Source organism: Liolophura sinensis, chromosome 1, assembly GCF_032854445.1.
Source record: "Liolophura sinensis isolate JHLJ2023 chromosome 1, CUHK_Ljap_v2, whole genome shotgun sequence".
NCBI classification, from domain to species: Eukaryota; Metazoa; Mollusca; class Polyplacophora; order Chitonida; family Chitonidae; genus Liolophura; species Liolophura sinensis.
Genome location: NC_088295.1, coordinates 6,797,599 through 6,825,160, shown reverse-complemented (window position 1 = coordinate 6,825,160; position 27,562 = coordinate 6,797,599). Strand labels below are relative to the sequence as shown.

Here is a 27,562-nt window from a genome sequence, read left to right as displayed (position 1 = left end):
CATCAGCCAGTGTCCTAAAATCACAGCATGCTATACAACAGGAAATTACAAAATATACTAAAATATAGTACAATACAGAAAAAATAATTGTGGCATAAAATCATAAATCTGCCAGCAATGAACAGCATGGCATTACATAAATATTACCACAGACTAAAATTGTTCCGCCTATGTAATGCATTTTGTCCCTATGCTCAGTACTGGTTGACACAGCCACTATGTTACCATTATTATATCCCATTTATGCTGGGTCAGATCCAGTGTTATTACCTGTGACTGCCACAAAAGGAAGCATCCATTCTACCATCCAGTTTGTGACATTTACAATGTGTATAAACTATACTGCTACATGTAGACAGGAAGTGTGCGAAAGTCTCCCCTAGCCAATCGTAGGGTGTTCTTCATAAGCATTGCCACTGTAACAGGCCCCACCCCTCCAGGCACAGGTGTGATGTAAGTGGCCTTCTGCGACACACCTTGCAAAGAGACAACCAGACTTTGATAGAGGACACAGTCGGACACCAGAGAGGCAGATGTCACTGAAATGGTTGTTGAGTAGCAATGTTATGGCAAATATTTGGGGTTACTGATCAACTACCTGGTATTTTTTTGTGAGACCTGTTGACAAATTGGCCTAGACTTCAAAACAAGGAGAGGTCTCTTCCAATATTCAGCATTAGATGAAATAGCTGAGAAGAGATATAATGAGAAAGAGGTGATAAGAAAGTAATAAACTAAGCTTCCTTCTTTGAACCGTGTTTGGCATTTCATGGTGGGGTCCTGGAATTCTCCATGCTGTGGATTTAATTCATTACATGCATAGCAATTGAGTTTCAGACAATAAAAGGTCAACAACATGGAGGATTCTTCAAAATAAGATAGATATGGCTGTCAACAAGAAGTCTTCCCTAGGCCTACAACAACTTTAACAACTGCTTTCCAACCAACATAATACTAGCTGTCATCGTATATATCTTAATGAAATATATCTTGAGTATGGCATAAAACACCAATAAAAAAAAATAGGATTCAGATATCAAAGATAATGTGAAAAGGGACAATGTGACAAAAGGTATCAAAGGATTAAACTCTACTGTACCTTCAAAGTCAACATCTCCCACAAGTTTAGATTTGCCTGTATCATGATTGTAGGACATTGAAAAGCCCACATCTATGACTGCAACTCCTTCCTTCACCATGTCCCCAGTGATCAGCCTGGGGATGCCTGTTCCTGATATGATGATGTCAGCACTTTGTGTGCTCTGTGTCAGCAACTCTTGGGGTGTGTTTCGGTGGCATATCGTGACTGTGGCATCACCTACAAAATTAATCCAATATTAACAGAGGTAAAAACAAAACAGGTCTTCACTTTTTGGTGGCCAATTTTCTCGCCATCACAATCCTTACTAATTGGTTTAACAAGCTCATACACTGTTCTGCTTCCAGTTTATTTATTTTAATGTAGTTAAACACCAAGAATTTTTCACTTATAGGATGGCTGTCAGTTTTATAGGTGGGAGAAAGCAGAGTGCCAGGGCTTTTGGATGTGTGTACAAACAGATATGCACATCATATTGGTGGAAACTTAGTCTGCGCAAAGGGCCAGACAGGTGTTGTCAACTGCTTATCATTGCCATGGTCCCCACAAACAGTGAAAGCATTTACAAATTCCCTGTCCACAGCCAGGTTTGAACCTGCATCTTGTGTTAGGCAATTAAAAGGAAAGCAAAAAAACACTCAAGTCACAGCCTGCTTCATCACCACTTCATACCTCAGGCAATATTCTTACTTGCTTTTACAGAAAAGCTGCTCAAAAGATACAGAAAATAATGACTATGTCATGAGTTAGACAAAAAACAATGCATATCCAAGGAGTTTACCTCCTGTGGGTAACTTGGATCTGTCTGCTTGTAGTAAGATAGCCAGAGGTAAACACACATGCTTGGATCGCCCTACTAGTGTTACCTTCTTCCCACAGGTCTCTATACCTGACAAATACAAACGTCGGCATCAGGAAACTCAGCAAAACACATCAAACTTCTTGAAAACATTTAAACAAGACTACAAATGTACTTGTTTAATCAGCTTAACTACTTTCAAATTGCCATTGGGGATTTACGGAAAATTAAGTGATGAACACTGATCTGTTTACTATTTTACTGCTTAGAAAACTGGACATGCTCCACAAGTGACTTTGAAGTGAATGTAATCACACTCTATGAATGCAAAAGATGTCAGTTTCACATGATGAATTTAGTGAGATCATGAGGCTAAAATCCCAGCAGTAAACCGGCCCCTCAATGTTCTACCACAAAGAGAATACTTCACAAATTAACTAAGCATTTCTATGAAGACATGAAGCTATTATTAAAAATATATCCACAGGGCGTAATCCAACTGAGCCTCCCAAAATTTGTCCTACCTTTCCACAGCGATTTTCATAGCTTCTTACGTAGGTTAATTTTTAGCCAGAAAAAAAAGACTCCCCATCAGACCAACCCTATGTCATTTGATAGGGTCAAAGAAAAGGATGGTTGGAGTGGGAATAATAGCATCTGTAAAGCATCTCAGCATTGGTCAACATTAATCCTTCAGGTTCATGAAATCTATCCACTGGCCAATCCAAAGCCCTAAAAACCTTAAATGTTTTATTATATGATCAATAAATGAAATCAAACATATTTTCCTTTTGGTTCCCTCACTTCCATACAGAACATGAGGTGCCTTCATTATGTCTGGAACTGTAGCCAAGCAAGAGACAAATTCTGATTGGATGAAATTTATATACCATATTGGTGAGTTCTTGTGCAAAGCTAGATTAACATGTCTGTTTTAGAGACCGTTATTTAAATTTTTAACCTGTGCGTCTCAGTATCTCTAGTACGGCAGCTGGCGTACAAGGTAAGATGGTGTCCACATCAGATAATAGACGACCCATATGGACGACGTGGAAGCCGTCCACATCTTTACTTTGCGTTACAGCATCACAGACCACGCGCTCTTCTATGTGTGGCGGGAGAGGCAGCTGCACCAGAATCGCGTCCACTTCAGTTCTCAAGTTCAGGTGTTGTATTGTGGTGAGAAGGTCAGTCTGGGAGACAGAGGCAGGCAGCTTGACTTCCTCACTCTGAATACCTACAACACGTCACAGGTAAAACAAACTGTTAGTCCCTCAACTCACACAGGTCTGCTTACATCCAGGGTCACATGTCCTCACGTCACAGGTAAAAGAACTGGTCAGTCTTCATTAACTCATATCGGTCTGCTTACGTGCAATGTCACATGTCCTCACGTGACAGGTAAAACAACCTGTCAGTCTTCATGAACTCACACAGGTCTGCTTACATCCAGGGTCACATGTACTCATGTCACAGGTAAAACAAGCTGTCAGTATTTATCAACTCACACAGATCTGCTCACATCCAGGGTCACATGTCCTCACGTCACAAGTGAAACAAGCTGCCAGTATTTATCAACTCACACAGATCTGCTTACATCCAGGGTCACATGTCCTCATGTCACAGGTGAAACAAGCTGCCAGTATTTATCAACTCACACAGATCTGCTTACATCCAGGGTCACATGTCCTCATGTCACAGGTGAAACAAGCTGCCAGTATTTATCAACTCACACAGATCTGCTTACATCCAGGGTCACGTCCTCACGTCACAGGTAAAACAAGCTGTCAGTATTTATCAACTCTGCAGGTTTGGGTCACATGTCCTCACTGATATACTTTGTCTATGGATACAATAATGCTCATTTTTTTTTACAGGGGGGAGTGGGATGCAAACCAGAATGTCTAGCAAAACACCAACAAGTAAATGTCAAACTTCCCCGTGCATCAAGTGGAGACTTGAAGGCAACATTGGTGAAAGATAAACATACTTCATCAAACATAAGACTGCTTGAAGTCTTGATCGCTCATGGATAATGACAGTAGGGGAATCTACAAATTCTCTCTACAAAATCTGGATTTTCATGACTGACACTTCAACAGTAGCTGTTCCTCTCCACAGTTACCCTGATGTTACCTGTTAGTGATGCAGCCTTGACCTTGTTCCTGACGTAGATCTGACTGGCAGGGTCTTCACCCACCAGAATCACACTCAGTGAAGGCGGCCTGCCTCTCTCTGTCACCAGCGTCTGCAGGTCAGCCTTCACCTCATTGTGGACCTCTGCTGATATGGACCTGCCGTCAATCACCTGCGCCAAACACCTGCAAGCAGACAACAAAACAGCCAGTGTCATATATGGACACACTTACCACATCAAACTATACTGTACCACCCTACCACATTAAACACCACACAGTTCCTGGACTCATGGTAGCTCAGCTTCCTAAAGTGATATTCCTGCTGCATTTTTTTTTTTTTTGATTGGTGTTTTACGCCGTTTTCAAGAATATTTCACTTATACAACGGCGACCAGCATTATGGTGTTAGGAAACCGCGCAGAGCCTGGGGGAAACCCAGGACCATCTGCAGGTTGCTGCAGACCTTCCCACAAACCAGCTGCCAGTGATCAACCCCTGAGAGGTAATCAACCAGTGATCAACCCCATTGCAGCATGTCCACATCATTTTCATGACGTATCCAGTCTGTCCGCATCATCTTCATGATATATCCAGCATGTCTATATCATCTTCATGACATATCCAGCATGTCCACATCACCTTCATGACATATCCAGCATGTCCACATCACCTTCATGACATATCCAGCATGTCAACATCACCTTCATGATATATCCAGCATGTCCACATCATCTCCATGACATATCCAGCATGTTCACATCATAATTATGACCTATCCAGCATGTCCACATCACCTTCATTACATATCCAGCATGTCCACATCACCTTCATGATATATCCAGCATGTCCACATCACCTTCATGACATATCCAGCATGTTCGCATTATCTTCATGATATATCCAGCATGTGCACATCACCTGCATGACATATCCAGCATGTCTATATCATCTTCATGACATATCCAGCATGTCTATATCATCTTCATGACATATCCAACATGTCTACATCATCTTCATGATATATCCAGCATGTCCACATCATCTCTATGACATATCCAGCATGTCTATATCATTTTCATGACATATCCAGCATGTCTACATCATCTTCATGACATACCCAGCATGTTCACATCACCTTCATGACATATCCAGCATGTCCACATCACCTTCATGGTATATCCAGCATGTCCACATCATCTTCATGACATATCCAGCATGTCCACATCATCTTCATGACATATCCAGCATGTCTATATCATCTTCATGACACATCCAGCATGTCCACATCATTTTCATGACATATCCAGCATGTCCACATCACCTTCATGATATATCCAGCATGTGCATATCATCTTCATGACATATCCAGCATGTCCACACCACCTTCATGACATATCCAACATGTCTACATCATCTTCATGACATACCCAGCACGTTCACACCACCTTCATGGCATATCCAGCATGTCTATATCATCTTCATGACACATCCAGCATGTCCACATCATTTTCATGACATATCCAGCATGTCCACATCACCTTCATGATATATCCAGCATGTGCATATCATCTTCATGACATATCCAGCATGTCCACACCACCTTCATGATATATCCACCATGTCTACATCATCTTCATGACATACCCAGCATGTTCACACCACCTTCATGACATATCCAGCATGTCCACATCACCTTCATGGCATATCCAGCATGTCCACATCATCTTCATGACATATCCAGCATGTCCACATCACCTTCATGACATATCCAGCATGTCTATATCATCTTCATGACACATCCAGCATGTCCACATCATTTTCATGACATATCCAGCATGTCCACATCACCTTCATGATATATCCAGCATGTGCATATCATCTTCATGACATATCCATCATGTCCACACCACCTTCATGACATATCCAGCATGTCTACATCATCTTCATGACATACCCAGCATGTTCACACCACCTTCATGGCATATCCAGCATGTCCACATCATCTTCATGACATATTCAGCATGACCACATCATCTTCATGACATATCCAGAATGTCCACATCACCTTCATGACATATCCAGCGTGTTCACATCATTTTCATGACATATCCAGCATGTCCACATAACCAACATTATTCACATATTCAAGAGACCCAATAATTAAACTTGAAAACATCATAACTGACCAGTCGCATTCTAAGTTGGCTGCTGACGAAGAAACTGTTACAGCAGAAATGTAGTAATATTTGAATTATAACATACAATTAATTAATAAACAATTATCCATCAAGTATTTCCGTATTGCTTCCATATTTATGCTTTGATTTGGTGTTTTGACACGTGGTCTTCGCTCAGGCCACTACAGCACTCGGAGCTTTACCCAATACCATCCACTTGATTAATAACACAAACAAGTTAACATAGGGTCTACATGTATACCCAGTATGTTCATACATGTGTGCATCTAAGGATGCATGTAAGCTTGGCTTTATGTCACACTTAATAATTTTTCAGTCATACATAATCCGACCCAGATTTTGATTCGGTTTCCTGCATGTTCATATCAATTATCCTACTAGCCAAAAACTAAGCTGGACGTACTTACCCAGCACCCAGCTTTGATTTAATCCTGATCCACACAAACAATTTCATTAAAAATAACAGCTTGAATTCTACCTTACTTTTGGTGTACACTGTTTCCCTAAAATGCCCGAAATGTAAATATGTCAAAGCCAGCATCAGAGAACAATCTTTCACTAGTAATCTAGCCATTTAAAACTTTTGAATTGCACAACTGGAACCAATGTCCGCCAAGTTTGGAATTCAAACTTCTGACAGACGATCAGCAGCCAACAGTCAAGTCACACTAAACTAAAATCTTACTTGGCGTTCAGCACTGAGAGGTTAGAGCAAAGCAACAGGACAGTTGGCCCGGTGTTAGTATAATGTGACTGGGTGGGGTGTCATATGTCTTGTATCTTCAGCATGATACTTCAGTGGCGGCAGCACCTCAACGAAATGGAAGACACATTACATGTACACGCACCCAATGACTCATCGTCGTAATATGACTGAAAAATTGTTAGGTAAGACTTTAAACCCCAAGCATTCACTCATTTGATTCAAAGATTTAAACTGCTGGATTAATGCTGAAATATAGTTTACACATCCTGGCTTTGACACATTTACATTTCAGACATTTTAGGGAATCGGTGGATACCAAAAGTAAAGTAGGGGTCAAGCAGTTATTTTTAGTGAAATTGTCCACGTGTATCGATCTAGATTAAAACGAAGCTGAGCATTATGCTCTTAAGCTGGGCATTACACAAGTAAGCCCAGCTTAGCTTTGGGTCCTTATCAAATATCATATATCATCATCGCCAACATATGCCTATCATGTATGTTAGGAGCTCTCATCTACTTGTAAATCCAATTTCACATTTCAACACACACTATATGTGATGAGAGACTTAATGAGTATGTCTGTGACTGTGAGAGCTCGTGTGGTCTGTACATATTGCCAACAACATATCTAGTTACTAACGCCTAAACTGAATTACATTGCCCTCTTATAACTTCTGCCACACGACCGTGTGGTTTAGCTTGAGATATAAAGACCGTAACTGTCTATTATAACAGGAAAATTACCGGCGTTGAGTCTTGTGAAAATGTCGTCTGCTTACAGACACCAACCCTGTTAGTGTAACGTTAATTTGGCCAGAGTTCGGCTTCTCTTGTGATACAAAGTTCCTTCTGGCGCAACATTGGTGATGAAAGCATTTTACATGCTGGTATTTTGAGGAAAGCTTTTGTAGATGAATCCTGGCCGAAACACAAATACAAGCTACACCTGCAACTGTCATGACGAAAACTGGACCGTTCTGCACACACACACTGCGAGTCGTTCTTCTCCTCCACAGAGACGATATGGCTAAATGCGTACAACTTCACAGTCTCTGCGACGGAGAGTGAGGGAAAACCCAACAGTTTGTTTGACCTGCTCAGGACGCTTTGCATTCAGTTGTTGTTGTGATCTGTCAATTTTCTAGTTTTTTGAACATTTATTAGAGCTCGTATGGAGTAACATCCGGTGAAAATCCGGTGGTGAATTTGTTCAGAGGATGCATGAAGTCTGAATTTGGCGGGTCCTCAAGAAGTAGGTCAGGTCAGCGTGAAAGATGGCAGCGACTATCGAGACGTCGACAGGTCAGCTGAGAGACGAGGAGGCTTCAGTCCACACCCCCCAGGGAAATGGGGACCCTGGGAGTAACACCAACTCTTGGCCGGCACCAGTCATCGCTTCCAATGATCAAAGGATCCCCATGTTTAAAAGCAGAAGAAAACGTACAAGTGAGTCAAACGTAAACACTGACAGTTACAACTGTCAGTGTCACACGCAGTAAATATCGCGAAAATGGATTGTTTGAAAAACTTTAAAGTAGTTCTGCAGATTGTTTGTTTTTTTTTTTTTTGCTGTACACATGTAAAAGTTTAATTGTTTTAATTGCCTCATGCCGTCTTCGGTATACCCAAAACCAAATTTACCATTAAGTGAAAAAAAAATGTGAACACACTCTATTACATGTAACTACAAAGTGGTGTCATTTGCGTATAATTAACAGATTAAGGCTTTGTATTAATTTAAAATCCTTTAACTTGATGAAATATGTAGGCCTATGTAATTAGGCCATAAACATTCAGTCTACTTTGCTAGTTCTCACAAGAAGGACTGCTGGATGAAAGTTTGTCAGGTAGCCCTATAATACTGTGCAAAGGGCAGTGGTTAATTTACTCCATGCTCTCCAGTTTCACCTAGCCTAGCTAGCTTTAACCCAATCAACATGATATGCATTCTAGAATACCACAACTGTAGTATTATACACCAGTGATATAAATAGACGAGGTGAAAGGATTTGCAGTTGTGAGCCACTCACAGTCCTGAACTTATTTCTTAGTTCTTTCTTTCTTTTGTTTTTATTTTTGAATTTAGATAAATGCAACAGTATTGTACTATATAATATGTGGCTGAGGTACCAATAGCCTTATAATGCCAGTAGTCATAAGTTAGTTCATAAATAGAAGGCATGAAAGTATCAGCCTTTGACCAGGATAGGTTTTGATGACCCCAGTGTCAGTTCTGCATCTTTTTGTAAACTGCATTTCTAGAGCCTACTTATCTGTACTTACAGTTTTAGAGCCTCAAATTTGCTTATTATGTGAAACTTGATGTAACTGGAGATCCATTAAGTAGCAATCATTAATGTGTATGTGTGGTTAAATTTAACTACAACAGATAGGGTTGTTGGAACATTACATAAGAAGTGTGGACCAATCTGTGTTATTGACTAAACCAGCAGAAGCATATTGTAGCGTTAATCAGTGCTGACGAAGGAATGTTGTGATGTGGTATGGAGTTTTGTGAAAGGATATCGATAAAATTATACTTTGGCCAATCCAACCAATGTAGTTTTGTCATCAAAATCAGATTATAAGTGTGTATAAATTGCAATGAAGGTACTCTTTCCTATGCGAAGTGGTTGAGGAATAAGGGTATAACTATGTCTGACTGTTGCATACTTGGATGTAATTCGTGTACATCATACCTTCTCATGTTGTGTTTTTTTGTCTTGCATAATGTTATTTTTGAAAACATCAAAGGGAGTTTAAATTACAAAAATTCAATAGATATTACAAAAAAGTGTATTTTCAGACTCTTGTAATTGAAGACAATTTATTTTGGACATAATCTTTCACAAACACAGTGAAGTCTCATTAAGGTGTATGTTTCAGCAGTGGATAGATCTAATATGGTGTTGTGTTGTGTATTTAGTGTCTAGAGTATCACCTGTGGTGTAGCAGTTGATGAATGGCAAACTGTTGTTATATCCAGGGTCGCAGGGCTTGACTCGCTAGTTTGAAATCGACAGATCTGCAGACACTTGTTGATTCCAGAACAGAAAAAATCAATATTGTCAGTCATGTGAAACTCAGCCATGGCAACAACAAATGAGTTGTCTCCCCTTGCTTCTGCATTAATTATGACAATGAACATGCAGCCGCATTAGTTATATGCATGTAGGCATGTGCTGCCACAATAATCAATACAACTGCAGTTTTAGTGAATTGTGTTTGAATTCCCTTTCCACTTGATCTTATGTCTCACCCCAAAGGACAGGTGTATACTTGTGTGTAGATACACATCTGTAAATATATCATGATATAATTAAGAATTTATTATGAAGCTGTGACACAGTGAGGGCATAAGCGTGCATGTTTTTGCTGTGGATCTCACAGATGTATTCCTGTAAACAGCGTAATTAGCACTAGGTCTATTGCCATGCCTGCTGTGGCATCTGCCTGAGTGTGTTCTGTGTGAGAGTCTGGGGTAGAGACATAGCACAGTAGTCAGATTCATGTGGATCACATTGTGTAATGTGCAAAATTAACACGGAATCCTGTACTGTGTGAAATAGGCTGGTGGTGCTGAAAGGCTGGGAATGTGAAGTGTAGGAGTGGCTGACAAGCTGCTGGCATTACTCTGGCATTATCGTGGCATTGCCCTAGCCTTGTCTGGTGATCTGTCTTTACGCTGAGGCCACATCATGCTGATGTACATGCCATTCTGATAGCCAGATTGTACTGCAAAACAACACCTAGCTCCATGTATTAATTCAAGATGGCCGAGGAGACGATTTATCTGTGTAATTTTCGTGTGTCTGTTGATGGAGACTGGCTGTGTCTCAAGGAGCTGGCTGATGTACAGCTGGAAGTACCTCCGCTGGGCTCCCCGGAAGATGGTAATCTTACCTCCTGTTTGTCAACCTGTGTGTATCATAACAACTTGTCAGGTTGATAGGTCAAATCACATGTTGTAGTGTACATGCTGTGAGACTACATGTGTCTTCTAATATGCAAAGTGCACTTGTGCTCGCCAGGTGGTAATGCTATTTGTACTCAGTTTCAATGGTTCTTTAATATGGATATTTATGGCTTTTTTACTTGGCAGGTATCAGGTATTGATAAATTATTCTGACAGGTGTATTTTATCTGACATGTCTCTGCGATGATGTTTCTGTTATAATACATCGCTGATATTCATGTAGCATGTGTACTAGAGTCAATGTGTCAAAGGGACAGTATTCAAATATTGCATGTGGATCAGATGGATGTTGTGTGGTTGGCTCATATGTATGTGCACATGTATGTGGACACACATGCATTGTCCTTATTTTTATTTGTTCTGTCACCATGATATATCTGATATTGCTGGCATAGAGTACATGTAGTTATCAAATGCATTTACGTGTATGTTGTGGGTAATCGTGACAAAACGTGACATGCACCATTGACAGGTTGCATGCAGATACATGTAGACTTTATGACTGATCATGGTACTGTGATGTGGCCATGCTGAGGACCACAACCCTCATGACCATTCAGGTAAAGATATACATACATGTAGTATAATCTGTGTATCAAATAATCACTGTAATGTGTTTGATTCATGTACATGGCCGTGATTCCTTGTAAGGCCCTCAAAAGATCTGTCTAAATCTTAGCTGATGTTATCCTTACAAGGCTCAGCAGCTAGGGATTTGGCAGCTTGGAATATTCCCGAACATCCAGAATATGCCCTTACCAGCCAAGGGCCTCTGCCCAGCTTATGACACCTCTAATGATAGACACCCAGTGGGCAATACACACACTTACCTCAAAGATGACTGCCACTGCAAACCATCCATAATGGTAGCATTATAATACAGTTGGAGTATGTCACATTTGGCATCAAAACTGCCACTGATTACAGTTGATCATCCCAGCCCCTGATTATCATCATCCTCATCATGATGCTTGTGGACAAGGGCAATTATTTGAGGTCACTACTCAATACAGAGATGACATAAATGTACATGCACATTAGGCTTCCATTCTGCAATCTGGGCAAACTGTTGACAAGTGAGGCCACAGCTGAAATCCTTCTGCAGCAGTTTTGTCCATGCATTTTACTGGGTACCTATTGAAGAGTGGAGTTTTCCAGTTAGGCTTTATATAGTCTCTTACCACATCTACCCTTACACTAGGCGACCATCAGTTGTAGAGGTGAAAAGTACCTGAGTAATGCATAAGCGTCAAACACAAATAAATAAGTGAATGTGAAGTAGTATTATTCTTGTACATGTTAACAAATGTTTAGCATCAATTGATATTGTACATATATGTTGTCACATCTGTTTCTGTGGAGTTTAGTGTTTTCCTGTCCTGTCTATAATCTAACCATAAGTTATACAAGGGTACTGAAAGTGTTTCACACGCTGATGTAGCGGTATTTGAGACCCACAAATGTACATGGGCATGTACACACATGTACAAAGGATCAGTCAGAATAGAGAGCATTATGTTGAGCAGGTAATCAGCTCAACCTTTGATGTTGCATTTGGGATTTCCCTCTGGCTGATTTACATCATGTATTTATCTGATGACTTTACCTGGTAGATGAATAAAGGACATGACAGTTCGTGGAGGGATTTGGATTAGTTTTGGATATCATTTAAAGCATAGATTTCTGTCTTAATTATCTGCACTGAAGTCTGTACATGTACATATCAGTATCAAGGACATCATTGGTGCATTGGTGCTGTCCAGAAATAGATCTCTAACTGAGTAAATTCTATTTTTTCTTAAAATATCGAAAAAAAATGCACATAAAGTTTGTCAGTAACTTGCCAAAGGTCAGTGGTTTACCAAGGGAACTTTGGTTTCCTCTACACGTAAAACTGCCAGCTATTGTAGTCGTGAAAATTTCAGACTATAAAGGAAAAGAAGTAAATAAATGAACAGATAGACACATCTTCTAAAATGAGGATGTTCAACATTTGTGAAGCTGTAGTAACTCATAATTTAATGCCACAGGATACATGAAAACATACTGATGGCTAGTGTCCATGAATTAGTAGTTTTCTAGTTGTGAGGTTTGAGAGAGCTGTGCAGCATCTGCCACCCAGATCTCATCCCTGTTACAGGTGCATATGTCACTGTGTAAGTTGTGAGGTGACTAGTAATGTGACAGTCCTGTGTACATGCCTGAGGAATTATCCCATTTATGAATGGTGGAGAGCTTGTAGAGGAGTGTGGGTCATTGGTAACATGTAAACACCCCCAGGGGTAATTAGCCCTGTATATATGTACATGTACACAGAGTAATATGCATAAACAGGCGTATATATTACATGTGTATGCTGTCCTTCACTATCATCAGATATTTGTGATTCACTCACTTGAATAATGCGCTGGCATGACAAGCTTTGTGCTGTGGAACTATCCCTAAGTCTTCCACACATGATTGAGTGCCAGGCTTAGACAACATAGGCATTGGTGTTATGTACATGTATGTGATAAAGTACAGTTGACAGCAATAAAATACATTCAGTTTGTGACTGTGGTAAAGTGCATGCTGTTATCAGTATTACAGAATGCATGCAGTTGTCAATGAATTCTCTATTGTAATTTTACTGTGAGTTATGTGTACATGTACATCAAGGCAGCTTTTAATGTACCATATCATCTTGTTAAGATTTGCACTGAGAATTATGTCTTTCAGAAATCTTTTTTTTTTTTTTATGTCAGGAAATCATCATTCTTTGCTCTTTTTCCAAAGCCGTTTACTGAACATTACATCAGTTGAATGTTGTAATGTCACTGGCTGGTAGTTGCTATCACTGATTACCTCTTCTTGCAGGTCGTGACCCAATCACAGTGGAGAGGGCTAACCTTCTGACCATGTCCAAGCTGATCATCAAGGAACTGATTGACTCTTCCTTGTCACAGGGTCGGATGCTAGATGATGACCATGTTCCTCTGCAGCAGTTCTTCGTCGTTCTGGAACATGTTCTAAGACATGGACTTAAACGTAGGTTAACAATGGGAAGTCTGTTACAGTTTGCAAGCTTGCCACTGTATTTCACCAGCCTGTTGACCTTAATTTGCAAATTTGGTTACCCTCTTTCCCCAGCCTAGGGGCCCTATTTTCCTGATTTAGAATACCCTCTTCCTCAGCCTAGAGGCCCTAAATTTTCTGATTCAGATACCTTAATTTCCAAGTCTAGATGCCCCAATTCCCTGATTTAGATACCCTAATTCCTTAGTTTGAGGCCCTAATTCTATGATCTAGTTACCCTAATTCCCCACTCTAGAGGACCTAATTCTATGATTTTAATAGATATCTTATTTCCCCATTCTAGCAACCTAATTCCCCTATTTAGACACACTAATTCCCCTGTCCAGAGACCCTGATTTCCCATTCTAGAGGCCCTAATTCCCTGATTTATATATCGTCATTCCCCAGCCTTTTGACCCTAATTCCTCAATTTGGTGACCCTCATTCCCCAGCCTAGAGGTCCTAATTCCCTGATTTAGATACTCTGTTTCTTTGCACTGTGTGTGAATGAAATGACAAAGATGACTGTAACATTGTGATGATTTCATGTTAACAGCAAAAAAGGGCATCCTACGTGACAAGCGGGAGTTTTGGTGTGTGCTGGAGGCGATTGAAAAGTTTGCCCCGGAGGCAGCTGAGATGACAACCAGTGTGAAGGACATGCCTAATGTCAAGTAAGTGTAGCAGGGTAGGGGACAGTAGCAGGGTAGGGGACAGTAGCAGAGGTAAACGGTTCAGACATAACTAATTTCAAGTGTGTGATCAGAGGGTGTGACAGTAGCAGTCATAGAGGATTCCGGCATGCCTGATGTCAAATGAGTGGTCAGAGGGTGGTGCAGGAGCAGGGGTAAGGTGGTACAGTAACAAGGGAAGGATGGGACAGTAGCAGGGGTAGAGTGGGACAGTAGCGTGGGTAGAGAGGGTTGGGGTGAGTACATGTAGTGGATTAAAATTTTCAGAGCACAGGTAAAGTGCTGGGCGCAGTTTCACGAAGCTCTGTTAACGTGTCGACCCTGCAACTACCATGACAACCTATTACCTACAGTACTGGTTGCCGTGGTATTTAAGTGAAGGTAACGTTCAGGGTGCTTCTTGAAACCCGGCCCTGGGTACAGCCAAAGGTTGTGCCATATGTTAATTGAAAACAGCTACATGTCATTGTACTGAACAGGCAACTACATGTGTAACCATGGTATGGGCACAGCAAACTGTGACCTCATTCAAGGTGTGAAGTGGGTAAAATAGCTCATCAGGCGATTTCTTTCTTTTTTTTTAGTGTCCTTTATATATTGCAATGTGGGATAAATTTTGTACGGACCGTATGGGTCTAGCCTGGAGGCCTACATGTACATGTAATTTTGTGGTGTTACTCAACCCCAGATGTAATCTAAACTGCTCTTTCTGGTGGAATTCACTATCCATGTAGTAGCTGCGGAGAGGTATTAATAGCTGCAGATGTTTCCTACCCTTTACATATTTGAACTGTCTCTTTGTTTCAGAACCCCATTGGGCAGAGCCAGGGCATGGTTAAGGATTGCCCTTATGCAGAAGACACTGGCTGACTACTTCAAAATGCTTATAGAAAAAAGAGAGGAGATTCTCATGTAAGCTTTATTTGGATGTTATTTATAATAAATCATTTTTCTGGATTGAAGTAATGGTAACTAAAGACTTTGTTATTACTTTACAAAACAAATGTTGTCTCACCATTAAAAATGATATGAATTTTACATTTAGATTCACCAAAGACCAACATTTCTGCTGAACTCTAATATACATGTATATTCTGTGTATTTATTAGTTACCCTTTTTGTGGTTTAAAAGAAAAACTCTGAACTATCAATGTGGTCTACATATCAGTCACTTTAAAAATCATATGTGAAATAGTGGCGAAGTTCTGAATGAGAAGTCGCAGAAGATGTCTGAATATGAAATAGCAGTAGAGGTCTCAGTGTGAAACAGCAGCAGAGGCCTGAATGTAAAATAGTAACAGAGGTCTGAGTGTGCAATAGAAATAGAGGTCTCTATGTGAAACAACAACAGAGGTCTCAGTGTGAAACAGCAGCAGAGGCCTGAATGTAAAATAGTAACAGAGGCCTTGATATGAAACAGCAACAGAGGTCTGAATATGAAACAGCAACAGAGGCCTGAATGTAAAATAGTAACAGAGGTCTGAGTGTGAAATAGAAATAGATGTCTTAATATGAAACAGCAACAGAGGTCTGAATATGAAACAGCAACAGAGGCCTGAATGTAAAAGAGTAACAGGGGTCTGAATGTGAAATAGCAGTAGAGGTCTCAATGTGAAACAGCAACAGAGGCCTGAATGTAAAATAGTAACAGAGGTCTGAGTGTGAAATAGAAATAGAGGTCTTAATATGAAACAGCAACAGAGGTCTGAATGAGAAATGGACACAGAGGTCTGAATTAGAAATGGACACAGAGGTCTGAAAATGAGTATACATTGTATTGCATTGTTGTTGTGAACAGGGAATGTTATGAACCTGGTGCTATCATGTTGGAGGAAGAGGGTATGGTGATCTCAGGTCTGCTGGTCGGCCTGAACGTGATTGACTTTAACCTCTGTATAAAGGAGGAGGATCTCGACCAACCGGTAAGTTCTGGACCGTTCTATGTAACTGTTGCTATCTTCAATGTTTTGTTGTGTCAGCGAGAACATTTCAAAGGGAGATAATTTTAGTCTTAAAATACATGTAGTTGACATGTTGAAAATTGCACTCAAAGTATGATTCATTTTATGCTCATTTTTATGAATTAAGGTGAGGTATTGTGAATGTGGGGAAAAGTAACGTTTGTATCAGTGTCTTGGTAAGCCTGTTTTGTTAAGGTCAGCCATTCCATCACTGCATGAATCAGATATCATCTTCATCTCAATCTGAACATAATGAACGACAGTGATCAAAAACATGCACAAGATATCACTATTATACAAAACCTTTGATTGTATTTCCATTTGTAATTCCATTTGAGGTGTTACATGTATTTCACATCCTGTAGATGTGCAACAGTTGCACATGCACTCTTCTGACATTTTCTGTTTTTGTGAATGAGCTACGTCTACAGCTACATGATCTTTATTATCATAGCAACTTAGTTACATTCCCAGAACCAAGAGATTTGCATTTCGTGTAGTCTGTGATTCAGGTATGTGCCAAGATTCTAGTGTGCCACATGTCTTACTCTCAGTACATTAATTATTATGACAACATTACACTCTTGTTTGCGTGGATACCCCATAAATCTGCCGATGAAGGAAGCTCATCTTAATTATGGGATGTTTTTCAGCTCTGATATCACTTGTTTGTGATGACTTTGTATAGAAATGGATTAACAACTTCTTGGGTCGTGCTCTTATGTGTAATTGTATAATGTTTGACTGTGTTTAATAATGCTTAACAATGATAGAAATAATTTGTGTTCAGTTCAGTGGTCAGTAAAGAAGGTAAATGTTCAACATGATATAAACTTTATGTTATGTGTTTTGTAATTGAAGATGGGTGTGATAGACTTCAGTCTCTACCTGAAGGACAATGTAGGGATGGATGCATCATTAGATGCTGACAGGTATGTCACAATTTTTTGTCGTTTTCTGATTTTGTGGTTTAAATTTTTAAGATGAAATTACACGTGTAGATACAAACTTGGAGGAAGACTTATGAGTAGAGAGACTGAGTAAGTACAGTCACACAAAATTCTTGGTATAATCTATCAATACACATAAGTTTAAAGGAAAATAAAATCACTAATGTGAAGTACATTTTGGATGAAACACATTCGCCAAATCAACCTTGAAACAAACTATTCCAGTGATGCCACTCATACCCTCAGGGTGACAACAGAACCCTGTAGAACCTGATGTTTGGAAACCATTTCACCTCGCTGGAAAAATTAAAAAATAATAAATCCAATTATTGTCTAACACAGTGTTTGATGGTCTTTCATCTGCTGTATACTTCTTTTTTTTTTCTTAGCCTTTAAAGGATGGTCCAGCATATCCAGTGGATACATGTATATGGTTTTACGTTTTCTTTGAACAAGGGAGACAACTCTCAAGTAACTACACTATGTTGACTTCAACTTCTGATTCTTATTATGTTTTTATTCCAGTATGGAAGGAAAGTCCAGGATGGCTACAATTCTGGATCAAAAGAATTACCTAGAAGAACTGAACAGGCATCTAAAGTTAGTCGTTCATATTTAATGGCTGAAACTTTTGTGCAGTATTGTTTGACGCTCTCTGCCTCCACTTTACCTGCAACGAATGTAATACTTTTCATGTCTTAACAGAAAATGAGGTGGGCAACGTCATAAAATGAATCTGCATATGGCAGTCGATAATTAGGTTGTTTTTGCTAAATTATGGTGGAAGTCCTAGGCTAGGCTTTGTTTTAGATGGATGCTTAACAGTGCCTCATTTTGGCTGGGCACTATGTCCATGGATAGGCCGTGGAAATTGCCACCCGGCCATTTTGATGAGTGTACCTTTCCCTTCTTTATGATTTCTAGTTTGGGATCTGGTTGTAGAAAATTCCTGATTGGGGATTTCTTTCTCACAAAATAAGCTCGCTTTGTCCACTTTCAGTGCCACAGTAACAAACCTCCAACAGAAGCTAGAAGTATCACAGACAACCAATGCCTTGATGAAGGAAGACTTGGCCATTGCCAAAAACCACAGCTTGACATTGCAGGCTGAGAATGAAGTGTTGAGGCAGGAGAAAAACCAACTTCTGGACAATTATGAAAAACAGCTTCAGGTTTGTGTATGTGACATAGTGGAAATAATAATCTTTCATGTGGATAATGTTGTTTATGATAATGTAGAATAGCATAGGAGTGTACAAAATGAATCATATGTTTTAACACAGAGAATTAAGCAGCAGATTTAAGTTGATCTTATTTACATTTTGCTACTTAATTGTTGTGCATCTTTATGGTGTCTATCTTCTGATACACCCTCACAAACTGTTCTGTTACACTGATACAGGTTCATACATTTTTTCTTGGTCTTGTTGCTTTCTTTGCAGAATGTTCCTAGCTCTTTTGTTGTGCTGTTGTTAAGTCTTACAGTTCTTAACTGTTCTGTTACACTTACAGATTGTACAGTTTATACACTGTTATTGACCGTTCTCTTACACATTGCACAGCTACAGGTTTACAAGCTGTTCTGTTACACTGTTACAGATTGTACAGTTTATTCACTATTATGAACTGTTTTGTTATGTATTGTAAAGTTACACAACCTTTTTTGTTACACTGTTACATATTGTAGTTTATGCACCAACACAAACTGTTTTGTTACATTTGTGGTGTTACTATTAAACTGTTTTATTCCTGCACTGTTACAAAATGTTTTTTTTTGACAGATCGTACTGTTACATTGTTACAAACTGTTACACCATTACAGGTTGCCCGTCAGGATATTGATACAGAGCGACAGACATACCAGACGTCTAGTGCAGGCTTGGACAACATGTACTCGGATATCAAGAAGAAGTACGAGGAGGAGACACAGCTTCGAGTTGTGAGTGCTCATATGTAGATTGTATGGTTACGGTTATATTGAGTGTTATTGTATGACCGCTGTATTGGCTTGAGGATAACCATATTAACCCCCATGTCAATTTGTTGCTGCTTGGATCATTTTCATTTAGCAATGTTTCAACTACAAATTAAATTCCACACACTTTAAATTTGAAGGAATATGGAATCAGGCTGTTCCTCGAGAGGTATTAGGTATGTTGTGAATGGTTATGATAGTTGACAAAATATGAGTGTCTTTTGAAGTTATATTTAGGCTAAGATGGCCGTATAGAAGTAACTTTTATTCAGCTACATGGGTACAACATCTAGTTTTTCCACCAGATCCTGAAGTGGTAAACCACACGATAAACAGAAATGCCCTAATAATGGTATGTGGTGACCTATGAATTGCTATAAATATACTCACAACTAAATGTCTAAAAGAAGAAACTAAAAGTAAAAATAATTTTCCAAAATAAAAAGTTATCTACCAATTTTACTTGGTGTACAACTGGCTACCATTCAGCTGATAATCCTGAGCACTGCTCGCTTTTCAAGGGGGACTACTCTAGATATGAAAGTTACACCAAATATGCTAGCATCAGCTTGAATCATCTCTGATGTAATGCAGAACTCATGAAACTCCTTCTTGTCTGTGTCAAGGCAGTCCAAAGATGTGAACTTGTTTGTTCTTTCCTGTGTTGCGTCACAATTATCGGTGTATGTGTGCTCATACAACATACATGAAGTACACGCTCATTACAACGTCACAGAAGAAAACAGTGCGTTCTGCTGTCATTTGGACCTTCTTTGTAGCTTGTCCACGAGTCTCCTGTTGTGAACTATTGGTACTGGCAAACCTTTTTTGTGTCTAAACCAGCCATCTGGGGATTGTCTGCCATAGAACTTGGCACATTAAGATGGGTGGGTGTGATGTCACTATAAGACATGGCCTGCTTTTGGATCTGAATGATTTAGTTGTGAAGTTACATTAAAGCTTTAACAAGCATACAAAAAGAGACATTGTTAGAAGAGAAGCTTTATGTTCTCTTCCTATGCATGGCCTGGCCATTACTAACACTGATTTAACTCCTATCTGATGTGCTGCTGTGGCAAAAGTCAGGAAGTAAGGATATACTTAATCTGTACAAGTGTTGATAAGAAAACTTGTATGTGGACGGTGTACTATAATTGAATAATTTCAGTCCTCAAAGAGGCGCCATAAGGTAAGGCAACAGTGTTGTGTTTTTGCAGTCATGGCTGCATGGTTGTTGTGAACCTGAAGTGCTAAAGTGTCATTAGACTTTCCTCATTTTATAGAACAATGTGTATCTAAGCACACGAATTAGAAGACACAGTAGTCAGAGTGTCTGCCTCCTATGTGGGGGACTTGGGATCTGTCCCAGTGTGGATCAGGCGAAAAGGCATCTGAATGGGGGAGCAGGATAATTTCTTGATTGGGTGCTACCCACTGGTGAAAAGCCAAGAGCTGGTTGGCCTAGTGTCAGAATATTCTTGGGGAGTTGTCACCTAAGCTAGGATCCAAATCCTATGCAATCAGATCGTCCATGATATAACTTCAGCGAGCATTTCTCATGCTTCATCGCCTTGTATCTCTCTACACTGTGTATTATTCTTGAAGATGATTTTTCACTTGTATGATGCCATAGGTAGTTCAAGCATGTGCATGTTCGACTTTCAGTGTCATTTAATGTTTAGCTAGTAGTGTGTTGATATATGATTTTATTCATTCCATTATTGATAGCTGTTATGTTTTCCTATTTGTGCTGTATGTTTACATGTATATATTTATTTTATTTACTTATTTATTTGAGTAGTGTTTTATGCTGTACTCAAGAATATTTCATTATACGACCACGGTCAGCATTATGGTGGAGAAACCCAAAGCCATCTGCATGAGCTGGACTTGAACTCACAGACGGAGGCCCCCTACATGTATACATGTTCATGATTCACAAACATATGCGCAAAGACTCTGTTCTGTCTGTAGTCTTTCTGTCCTCAGTGATATTGAAGATACTTGTATGTGTACAATATTGGATGTGATTCAGGTCCAAACTGAATTGATCTTTGTTGTCTTATAATGAATGAGTTTTCTTGTGCATGTATGTGATTGGTGATTTTCATCATACTCACCCATACCACCATGGTCAGGTTTGCAGGTATAGAAAACTGTGCATAGCCTGGAGAAAGCCATGTTACTAAGTATGTGAAAAGTCTCCAGTGGATCAGCTGGATTAGGAATCAAACATACAGTCTCATTTGTTAAGTGTGGAACACAGATGGAACCACTTGCGTCTTACAAAAAACATTGGAGTCAAGATTAACTAAAAAACTTGGGATTTTAATGATAGGACACGCAAGGCGAGAACTCGAGAATGTGAGATTAGTGAAACTGCACCATATTATTGCTAATGTCGCACAGTCTCTCAAAAACTGTGCGAGAATAAGTAAAAAAATCACATGATGTTTGCTAATCATCATGCGCTCCAGAGCATGAGTGGCAACCGTCTTCCATAGTTAAGAGCTGGATATTTTCCAGACGAAACTTTTACTATAGATGATGCACGCAGACAGTCCATTCACACTTCTTGTGTAATGCTACATTATCTGTCATTTTATGTGTTAGTATATATAGACTCTCACGAGTCAGAAAGAAAATTCCTTAATTTCTGCCTATGTTTATGTGATTGCCTGCTGTATGGTGAGAGAAACGTGTGTTACTGTTGTGTTTTGTTTCATGTGTAGTTGTTGTACATGTGTTGTTTTTGTTTCATGTGTTGTTGTTGTTGTGCACCAGGACGTGGAGAAGGAACTGGAGTTACAGATCAGTATGAAGCAGGAAATGGAGATGGCCTTACAGCTGCTGGAGAAAGACATCCACGAGAAACAGGACAACATCGTCACCCTGCGCCAGCAGCTCGACGAGATCAAGGCCATTAACCTGGAGATGTACAATAAACTACAGGTGGGATGATATACAAGTGTTTCTCAGTACTAGTTACTCAGTATTGAACTACAGATTAGAGTACTGTAACAGATTAACATTATTCTACCTGTAGCATAACTATATATATATATATGAGATATTCCATGAACTACAGGTAGAATAGCAGCGTTTTTCAGTAGAAACTGACTCCATGATATGGCTGAGATATTGCTGATGTGGGGTTATAAGCCATAATCATTCATTTGTTCAGTGCAAAGTGTACAATAAACTACAGGTGGGCCAGCTATATCAGGTGTACAGTAAACTACAGGTGGGATAAATATATCAGGTGTGCAATAAACTACAGGTGGGCCAGCTATATCAGGTGTACAGTAAACTACAGGTGGGCCAGCTATATCAGGTGTACAGTAAACTACAGGTGGGCCAGCTATATCAAGTGTACAGTAAACTACAGGTGGGCCAGTTATATCAGGTGTACAGTAAACTACAGGTGGGATAGCTATATCAGGTGTACAGTAAACTACAGGTGGGATAGCTATATCAGGTGTACAGTAAACTACAGGTGGGATAGATATATCAGGTGTACAGTAAACTACAGGTGGGATAGCTATACCAGGTGTACAATAAAATACTGGTGGGCCAGCTATATCAGGTGTACAGTAAACTACAGGTGGGATAGATATATCAGGTGTACAGTAACTACAGGTGGGATAGATATATCAGGTGTACAGTAAACTACAGGTGGGATAGCTATACCAGGTGTACAATAAAATACTGGTGGGCCAGCTATATCAGGTGTACAGTAAACTACAGGTGGGATAGATATATCAGGTGTACAGTAAACTACAGGTGGGCCAGTTATATCAGGTGTACAGTGAACTACAGGTGGGATAGCTATACCAGGTGTACAATAAACTACAGGTGAGATTGTTATGCCAGATGTGTAATAAATTACAGGTCGGATAGATATTCTAGATGCGCTATAAACTGCAGGTGGGTAACTATTCCAGTTGTACAATAAATTAGAGGTTGGATAGCTATGTCAGGTTGGACAGCTATACCAGGTGTACAATAAACTACAGGTGGGACAGCTATATCAGGTGTACAATAAACTACAGGTGGGACAGCTATATCAGGTGTACAGTAGACTACAGGCAGGACAGCTATATCAGGTGTACAATAAACTACAGACCGGATAGCTATATCAGGTTTACAATAAACTGCAGGTGGGACAGCTTTATCAGATATACAATAAACTGAGGTGGGACAGCTATGTCAGATATACAATAGATTACAGGCAGGACAGCTATATCAGGTGGACAGTAAACTAGAAGTGGACGGCTGTATGAGATATACATTAAACTACAGTTGGGACATCTATATCAGATATAAAATGAACTACAGGTTAGACATCTATATTAGGTGCACCATAAACTAAGTGTGATGGCAATGTTTCTGAGATTTTCAGTGAACTGCAAGTGGTGTTGCAGAATCAGGTGTATATTAACCTACAGCCTATACAATATAACCACTGGTGGTATTGCTATAACAGATATACAGTGCTCTTCAGTTTGGCCTTAAGCAGCAGTAAACAAAACCTCCTTAAAACATTCTGAATTTTTACGTACATGGGACACAAAAGTATACAGCCATATAAAGGGCTTTAGATATTACTCTTGCATGGGTTATCCATATATTGCAGGTGCATGCAGTTAAATAACTTGCCTTCTCAAGTAATGCTTAAGTGAAAACACACAGAATGACATAAGAGATCGTGTACATACATTTTCATGTATAATTCTTACAGATATTTGGGGAAATTATAGATTTGGTAGAGATTTTTGACATATAACCCCAACAACATCGAAAATTGATTTGTTATCCCAAATGTGAAACGTATCTGAAATATAAACCCATTCCAATAAGTAATTATCTTTGTAACCCAAACACAGGTTATACAGTGAGAACCCATTCAGTTATACATTTCACAAATGTCCATTTAGCTTTAAATATTCTGAAGTTCTCGAGTGTTTTAAAGTTCTGGTTCTCAAGTGTTCTAATGTTCTGGTTCTCATGTGTTCTAAAGTTCTGGTTCTCAAGTGTTCTAAAGTTCTGGTTCTCAAGTGTTCTAAAGTTTTGGTTCTCAAGTGTCCTAAAGTTCTGGTTCTCCAGTGTCCTAAAGTTCTGGTTCTCAAGTTGTTCCAAAGTTCTGGTTCTCAAGTTGTTCCAAAGTTCTGGTTCTCAAGTATTCTAAAGTTCTGGTTCTCAAATGTTCTCAAGTTCTGGTTCTCAAGTGTTCTCAAGTTCTGGTTTGCCTAGGTGAAAACTAATTAATTGCTTATACATGTATATACTCTAGTTTAGTGAAATAGAATAACTTTGTATTACATATAATTATGGGCTTGTTTCTACCTTATTCTGTATTATGTTTCCAACTTTGTTGACATTATCGGTTTGATCTTAACGTTAGCTAATGGGCTATCGTAGCAATATATCAGATGTATACCCATTGAGGGTTTAGACTCTCTGATGTATCCCCCTGACTCCCTGATGTGGCTGAGCTCAGGGTTAACGTACATCATTTCCCCAGCCTCTGTGTTTAAACCAGCCAGAATTACATCTTTGTGTATGGGTGTACGTAACAAGGCATTATTGTATGTTGGATGTGAAGCTGAAATAAATCATACATGCAGAGACATGCTTAAATGCCAGGATGGTTCTTTTTATGATTCATTTGCGCTATGAAGACTTTATGGTCCATTGACTGGATACATTTGTGTACACATATACATGTATTTTTGGGAAGGTGATTGAAATTTCTGTTGGTTCAACATGCACATATTCAATTGTGTATCAGCTGGTGACTGTTTGCACTGTGCAAGGTGATGACCATGCAATTACTGCAATGTATGGCCAGATGATTTCAGTTTTTTCATTTATATGTGACAGCAGGTCCATCATACCTCATGTAGCTGCATTTGTTGTGGTCTCATGTATTATGACATTAATTTTTAGCTTGTATGTACTAGCTGGAATTGAGCCATCTCTCCATGTAGCTGTGTTTGTTATGGTGTTACGCATAAGAAGATTATATTATAACATAGTGTAGTTGGAATTTGAATCAGACCACATGTAGCTGCATTTGACAGCCCAGTTGTATTACCCCTGGCAGGGGCCTATGTTACAAGGAAATGTGCAAACGTGTGAGCAGATGGCTTAATTAAATATGTATATATTGCTAATACCTTTTCTGTATTAGCTGTGTGCTTGAAGGCAAGTGTCAACTGTATCTTCATAAAAGGAACAATTGAACAGTGTTTGTGTGACCAGCTGGTGTAAAATGATGTGTGGTGACCTGCTGGTGTAAACAGTGTGTGAGTGACCTGCTGGTGTAAACAGTGTGTGGGTGTCCTGCTGGTGTCAAGGGTGTATGAGTGACTTGCTGGTGTCAGCGGTGTGGGAGTGACCTGCTGGTGGTGTGTGGTGTCCTATTTGTGTAAACAATTTGTGGGTGTTCTGCTGGTGTGACAGTGTATGGTGTCCTGTTTGTGTAAACACTGGGTGTCCTCTTGGTGTGAACTGTTTGGGGTGACCTGCTGATATAAACAGTGTGTGGGTGTCGTGTTGGTGTAAACAGTGTGTGAGTGTCCTGTTTGTGTAAAGTGTATGTGGGTGTCATGTTTGTGTAAGCCCTGTGTGGGTGTCCTGTTTGTGTAGGCAGTCTTTGGGTGTCTGTTAATGCAAACTGTGTTGGTGTCCTGTTTGTGTAAACTGTATGTGTGTCCTGTTTTTGTGAGCTGTGTGAGTGTCTGTTGATGTGAACAGTGGCTTGGGTTTTGTGTTTGTGTAAGCCATGTTTGGGTGTCCTGTTTAAGTAAACTGTCTGGGTGTCCTGTTTAAGTAAACTGTCTGGGTGTCCTGTTTGCGTAAATAGTGTGTGGGTGTCCTGTTTGTGTAAACAGTGTGTGGGTGTGCTTTTAGTATAAATATGTGTGGTATAGAGCTGTTAGGTTTCCTGGATGTGTTTAAGGTTAGTTGTCTTTGAAGTTTACATGAATAGGAAGCTACTCAGCTACTAAGTTTTTTTGGATTGTCATTTTGTCTCGCAAGGCCTTTGTGACTTTGAGTGTACACTTTGGACAATTGATTATCTTGTGGAGGGTGTGTACAACACGTGCTGGATATCAGTCCATTTTGCTGAAGGATCTCCAGTTTCATGCAGTCTTGCTTCGGTTTTCTCTCTGCTGGATGTGCAATTTCTGGTTTGCATGTATTTAGGGAGGAATTGGTACTCCTCTGAACATCTCAGCTCTTTTCCAATACTAGTTACGCACATATGGATGCAAAAGAGTTGTCCTTAGAGATGTGATTAAAGGGTCTCTGTGGACAGGAGTCAGTCTGATGCTATCCAGGCTCTATAGTGTCTTCACAAGACAGACTTTAGGCCAATTAACCCTCGCAAAGTCTGATGTGAAATGGTTTGGTGAGAGGGGCATGAATAAACCATGGTCCCTTTCATAGGTGATCAGGTACCCCCTGGGGCTGCCATAGATCACCGCTACACCTGTGATTGTTAGTGTGTCAGTGTGGGGCAGATGGACTTCTCCCACTCTCATAATAACTGAAGGCTAATAATGCTCTATGGGCCAGTATGATACACAACTGTCACAAGGCTGTTTTCCATTCAGTAGTGATGTCTCTCTGCATGATCATGGTTACACAGCTGATCAGTTAACTTAGACATAGAGCTTGGTTGCTTTCATAGATCCTTCCCCCACTTTTGTCAGTTGATTTGTTTTCTGGGAACTCAGGGTTTTTATCCCAAGACACAGCTTTTGTCCTCACTCAACATAGCAAAGACTTGCAGACGAACATGTAGTTTTCTTACATGTCTAACCTTTCTCTGTTTTATACAGGAATTAGCCAGTTGTGGTCATCATCCCATCTGACACCTTTCCAGTGACACAACACATAACACTGACACATCAAATTATGACATGAAGGATTGCCTTCTGGCCAGTGTAATATTTTTGATGGGGTAAAATGACATAGAATTTCATCGTGATTACGTTGCACATTT

The 27,562-nt window shown here is 39.7% G+C and overlaps 2 protein-coding genes across 3 annotated transcripts in view; one reads left to right on the top strand and one right to left on the bottom strand.

The window, feature by feature from the left end:
• Positions 1-340: 340 nt before the first annotated feature.
• LOC135476757 (bifunctional methylenetetrahydrofolate dehydrogenase/cyclohydrolase, mitochondrial-like) lies at positions 341-7,902 on the bottom strand. The gene is made up of 6 exons (XM_064756887.1): positions 7,685-7,902; positions 4,035-4,219; positions 2,860-3,135; positions 1,881-1,988; positions 1,100-1,318; positions 341-476 (listed from the first exon to the last, which is right to left on the bottom strand). The coding sequence occupies exons 1-6, from the start codon at positions 7,897-7,899 to the stop codon at positions 346-348; spliced, it is 1,134 nt and encodes a 377-aa protein (XP_064612957.1). The 5' UTR covers positions 7,900-7,902; the 3' UTR covers positions 341-345.
• A 178-nt stretch (positions 7,903-8,080) lies between these two features.
• LOC135470927 (RUN and FYVE domain-containing protein 2-like) overlaps positions 8,081-27,562 on the top strand; it is a 44,085-nt gene continuing 24,603 nt past the window's right edge. The window contains exons 1-11 of one of the 2 annotated variants that reach the window (XM_064749979.1): positions 8,081-8,386; positions 13,773-13,943; positions 14,527-14,644; positions 15,470-15,574; positions 16,461-16,584; positions 17,485-17,555; positions 18,099-18,173; positions 18,574-18,745; positions 19,396-19,512; positions 20,717-20,737; positions 22,333-22,500. In XM_064749979.1, coding sequence (XP_064606049.1) covers positions 8,215-8,386; positions 13,773-13,943; positions 14,527-14,644; positions 15,470-15,574; positions 16,461-16,584; positions 17,485-17,555; positions 18,099-18,173; positions 18,574-18,745; positions 19,396-19,512; positions 20,717-20,737; positions 22,333-22,500 — 1,314 coding nt within the window. In that variant the 5' untranslated portion in view covers positions 8,081-8,214. The remainder of the gene's footprint in view (positions 8,387-13,772; positions 13,944-14,526; positions 14,645-15,469; positions 15,575-16,460; positions 16,585-17,484; positions 17,556-18,098; positions 18,174-18,573; positions 18,746-19,395; positions 19,513-20,716; positions 20,738-22,332; positions 22,501-27,562) is intronic. The other variant, XM_064749987.1, reaches the window with a different exon arrangement.